Source organism: Gasterosteus aculeatus, chromosome X, assembly GCF_964276395.1.
Source record: "Gasterosteus aculeatus chromosome X, fGasAcu3.hap1.1, whole genome shotgun sequence".
Classification (NCBI taxonomy): domain Eukaryota; kingdom Metazoa; phylum Chordata; class Actinopteri; order Perciformes; family Gasterosteidae; genus Gasterosteus; species Gasterosteus aculeatus.
In genome coordinates, this window is record NC_135698.1 from 5,609,228 (window position 1) to 5,614,459 (window position 5,232).

Genomic DNA, 5,232 nt, shown 5'->3' on the forward strand with positions numbered 1-5,232 from the left:
AAACTCCTCGTGAGGTAACTTCTCAAACATGTGTAAACCCTGGAATATTAAATCACTCCCAATTATCGATTGGTGTCATGTTCATTGAGCTGATGATCTGTAGAAGAGTTTGATGGATAGATGTTCATTATCAGCAAGAGGGGCCCTCGTTAAATTCCCTGGAGGAAGGACCACCCGCAGAGTTTGCATGATCTCACCTTCTCAGATTGTGTTCTCTCCAAGTCCTCCAGGTTTGTCCACCCACAATCCAAAGGCATGCAAGTTAGGTTTATCGATGACTTGGTCCACCTCAACATAGCAGGCCTCTGATGGTCAGTCCAACCGGTCCGGGGCGAACCTGTAATCCGCTCCAGCCCCCGCAACGGGTTGGGGGAGTCTGGAGGGGGCTTTTTTGATAGCACAACTCAAACATTCAAAAAAAAAAAAAAATCAGAGCATGGAACTTAAAATGTTTAGTTGACCGAAAAAAAACTGCCAGCCTTTGGGGGAAAGGTAAATTAATCATGATATTCAACATGTTTACATGGTAACTAGCATTAAACTGTAGAAGCAATGTGTTTATGGCCTAAAAAAACCTTACAATGGCTAAAAGAGATGCTTTACATTTTGTATTTTCAACCTTCATTATGCTGAATAAGACTTTATCTACGGCCAGACAAATATAACGGCTACGTTTGTGTTGATCAACAGCAGAGAAAACCAAGGCAACTGACTCTCTTTATCAAAATAGTTTATTTAGAAGGCTTTTGTCACAAAAACAAGAAATGTCTCTAAATGTCCCCATTTCACTTCTCACACTCCCAACTAAAAGTGTTAGAAATAAAACATTGGTTTATTACTTAAGAGCTTAGAAGAAAAAAAGCTGTCGGATAAAAAAAACGGCGAAGAAAAAAAAAAAAAAAGCAATACACTTGAACGATTTTGATGACTGTTTTTGTACAAGATGAGACAGTGAACACTGTCCTAAAAACACAGAACACTGACGCGCTATTGGCTAAACACGGCCCTGCTTTGACCAAAGTGTGGGCACATTGTGGATGCTTGAGGATGTGTAGATCTAAACAAAGAAGTACTGTCAAGCCCTGTAGGCAGCCAGTGCCCCCGTAGGGGGAACTAAAGAAAAGATGAGAGAAAGACAAAAGGGGCAGAGAAGGACGATTCAATGTTTATAAATCTGGGAAAGGAGCAGCAAGTGCACCTTACCGCCCTTCTGGATCTGTACTGTAAAATCTACCCATGGCGGAGATGTCCCTGCCTCACCAAATGCAACAACGCCGCCACCCATTCCTCGTTGATCCGATCATGGGGGCTAAAGTCAGGCAAATGGGAGCAGAGCCAATCCACTCCTTGTTTGTTTACTTACACAACATCCTTTATATATGAACCATACAACATTATTACATGTCCATTAAAGGCATGGGGAAAAACAAAAAACAAAACACTCAATCCCTCGAAGCCCTCACTTTTGTCCCAGCTCACGCCATCGCACAGACATACGGGCAGGTGGGCCAACGGGGTGGAAGAACGGGCTTATTTTTTATTTTTATTTGGTGGGGATCTTAGCCCGTTTTCGGGCAATGGCGTCCTCCACGGCCTTCAGCTGCTTCAGCAGCTCCTCGCGGCGGGACAGCGTGTTGCTGGGTTTGTTGGTGCCTGAGCTGGAGCCCGAGCCAGCAGCAGAAGTGGAGCCCGGGGCAGGCGGCTTGCCAAACGGCGCTGCCGGGCCTTTTCCAGATGACTTGGCAGGTGGTGACAGAGGACGTTTCCTGGGAAATAGAAGCTTAGGTTAAGGTCAAAGTGGACCTACTATCAGTTCATACGAGCAGACACCAAATTATCAGTATGGGTACATTTACCGATCATTACATTAAAACAACTGATTTACACATGATTGAAAGTCTTAACACAAGTTTAAAAGGATTAATAGTGGAACCAGCCAGTAGTTACGAAGAACCTGGTGATTCCTTTTAAGTATGAAAACTGTACAAATCACATGATTCAATAGGAATCAATGGGCTTGTGGCTTCAAACCGAAGACTGGGGAGGGTAGAAAGAAAGCACTGAAACACAATAGAACCTAGTTGACCATGACTGAAATCCAGGCTACTGCTTTGTAGAGTGAATTAATAGAAACAAGCATTAATAGTGAGAGCCTTGCAATCTGAATGAACGCCACTGCTAGCTACACTATAATCTACATTACTTTTGGATTCAAAACAACCCTTTTCTGCAGAATCAAATGTGTGTGATATTAGATGTAATCCTCACAATGCGGGACAGCAGCTTCAATCGTAATTGCGAGAGGGCCTTATTTCACTCCAAAGCAGTTATTTATACCTTTGTGTATGTCTATAACCACATATATACCACACATTGTGGAAAGAAATTTAGTCTATGGGAGCTAACCAAAAAGGCAATGCGTGAAATGTTTCATTGCTCTGAAAGACTTTCACAGTAACGATATAGTGAAGAATGCACCGACCTGTCTCCCTGGGGGGGCATGGGTCGGGGCCCCTGGCCTCTGGGTCGATCCATTCGAGGGGGGAGTATGGGTCGGCCAGGAATCCTCTTATCCCGGCCTGGAAAACATCATAGTTCATAGTGAATACATGCATTAAAAAACACATTACTGCTCTTCCGACAGCCAAATAGTTGATACTAACCCTAACTTACAATGGGAAAAATGTCTTTGCCAATTCTTCTTGAGATTTCTAATAGAAATTAAGACATGTTGAATTGTAATAGAATGGGTTATCGTTTCTTTCCGTCACCTGTCTCCAAATCAGAGGGAGAAAAAGGAGTAGGTCATTGACAGGGACCTGAGTGACGTGTTTGATGGGACACACTGCACGTTGTATGTGATGCGACCAATGCCTTATTTTAAATATATTTGGTGTTTGTACAAGCCATTTCTTTAAAATAATGGCATTTCACAGACTAAACAATTATGCTCTGCAGATTAATTGATCTTGAAATAAGCCTTAGTTTTGGCCAAATGGGTTAACGGACATTAGCCGGTATCATCTCAAGAGAGATGTGGATTTATAGGCTCTGCCTCTGGGTAGACTCTAGATGCAGCTGAACATCCTTTTTCTCTTTGCTTGTAATGCAGTAGAGGATGTTATGGAGATTTTTAGGAAGACTCAACTTTCTCAGTTGAGTACATTAACCATCAACGCTGATAAAAAGGTGGCCAGTATTCCATTTAATCATTAGACATGATATGCATTGAGCAGAAACATTCCCCCTGAAGAAACGCTGCCACAGGGTTGATTATAGGTGTACGACTGAACCATATCGTCAATGTGTGGCCCCCAAAATGTCTTAACTGCACGGTAAAACTGATGCTGAATGGTATGACACAAATGGCATCATATCGGAGAAATAATTAGCCAGTATGGTTCCAGGTCTGCTGTGTGTTTGTGAAACAGTAAAATTATGTGTCAGCTAGCTTCTCACCTCTGTCTGGAGACATGGCCACTCTCTTGCTGAGGGGGGAGCCGGGCCTGTCTTTGTCTGCAGGCAGATACCTCTTTCTGTTGCCCTTATCTGCCTGCTGCTGCAGAGTGAGAGGACACATGGAGTCAGGCAATGAAAGGAATAACGGAAATGTAACGTTTTCAATCCAAATGTGCAAAACAATAGTAAAAGAAATCTGTAGAGTGTAAATGATGTTATTGAGGTTGGAAGATATTATATCTCCCAACCTCAATAACCTCATTTTTATTTGCAGAGTCTTGCTGGAGTGGACTAATTCCAAGAAAATGCCCCTGTAAAAATGTGAATAGCAGAAACAGTAACCTTATTGAGCAGGGTGAGTTTAATGTCTTTGTGGGATCCAGAACCTCCGTAGCTTCCTGGAGGTCCCATGATGCCTGGTGGGGGATGTACAGGGTGACCACCCCTGCTACCAGGTCCAGATCTGGGCATTGGGTTGCCTCCTCTGGGTGGGGCACCAGTGGGATTGATCTTCCTGCGGTCCTCTCTAAATGGTTCATCTTTCTTTGATGGTCTTTCTATGATCCAGGCAGAAAAAAAACATGCGCACCTGAGCAATGCGAATGATCCATTATGTTATTTCCAATTAGAGAGAAATGGAAAATCACAATTAAGTTTTAGTTTGCAATACCTTAATATATATGGACATGAAATATCGGTTTTAAGCCCACTTCTGCTGTGCCAAAATAAAATTTAATTGTGCAAAAGTAAAAAAAAAAATGTCTGATCAGTTGCCATTTTACAAACTGGATTTTCTTCTCTAAGAGAGACTGTTACCATCCACCTCTGCTTTACGTTTTTTTTATTTAATTTTGAGCTACGGTCAATTAAAGTCAAACTTCCTGCAGAGTTGCAATACACAAAAAATTAGGGCTGCAGCATCGATGAAATTGATAAAATTTGATTATTTAAAGCGCCAGCAACGAAATTAATTATCCATTCATTGTGTTGCACGATTATTACGTCAGAGTAAAAATGAAAAATAAAAGCGCCGAGCCGACGTAGACAAAAGAGCAGCCAGCAGTTGTTGTGAGTCACATGACGGAGGCAGAGACGTCTATTCGACTAGTCGTCCCAGGTGTGCGAGCATGGGGGCACACTACGGCCGATGGGGAGGTTGAAGAGAAACCGTAGTACGATTATCTTTTGGCACGAGAAATTGGATGTGTGGCGGGAGTGCATTACTAAAGCCCGAAATGAGTGACACGTGAGAGCCCTGAAAGTGTGTCAATGGCAAAAAATGCCAAGTCGACGTAACCTGGCATGGGAGCACCACGTTGTCCCGTTTTGAAGTAAGGAACATAAGGAGCCTCCAGCAGTTCTGCTGCTGCGGTTACTCGTCATCCAGCTGATCAAGATAGCGTTAGCTCGCTAATAACAGCAGTAAGTAAGACTAAGACACGTTTTTATTTATTCGCCTCTTTTGGACGAGTCATATTTCAATCTGTTTTCTTGTATTTCATGCTTTGTCCCATATTGGTTATTGTTGACATATATTTGTGTTGTACTAAAAAGTACAACACATCAACTACTGTATAACCCACAGTATGCGCTAATGCGGTCATATACGGTAGTTAGTGCGCATACTGTGGGTTATACAGTAGTTGATGTTATGCCTGTAAAGGGAGACATAATATAATGAATAAGCTTCAAATGAACATGGGGGTGTGTTTGAGTGTGTGCGTCTTGAGAGTGTAGTATAGAGAACAAGTTCTGACGTTAAAACAAATCCTG

At 42.5% G+C, this 5,232-nt stretch overlaps 1 protein-coding gene across 36 annotated transcripts in view; it reads right to left on the reverse strand.

Moving 5' to 3' along the window:
• Nucleotides 1-713: 713 nt before the first annotated feature.
• Nucleotides 714-5,232, reverse strand: part of zc3h18 (zinc finger CCCH-type containing 18) — a 24,961-nt gene continuing 20,442 nt past the window's right edge. For 22 of the 36 annotated variants that reach the window (XM_078082068.1, XM_078082082.1, XM_040162741.2 and 19 more), the window contains 4 exons: nucleotides 3,802-4,016; nucleotides 3,460-3,559; nucleotides 2,483-2,579; nucleotides 714-1,766 (listed from right to left, as the gene is read on the reverse strand). In XM_078082068.1, coding sequence (XP_077938194.1) covers nucleotides 1,544-1,766; nucleotides 2,483-2,579; nucleotides 3,460-3,559; nucleotides 3,802-4,016 — 635 coding nt within the window. In that variant the 3' untranslated portion in view covers nucleotides 714-1,543. The remainder of the gene's footprint in view (nucleotides 1,767-2,482; nucleotides 2,580-3,459; nucleotides 3,560-3,801; nucleotides 4,017-5,232) is intronic. The other 14 variants (XM_078082088.1, XM_078082090.1, XM_078082078.1 and 11 more) reach the window with 1 other exon arrangement.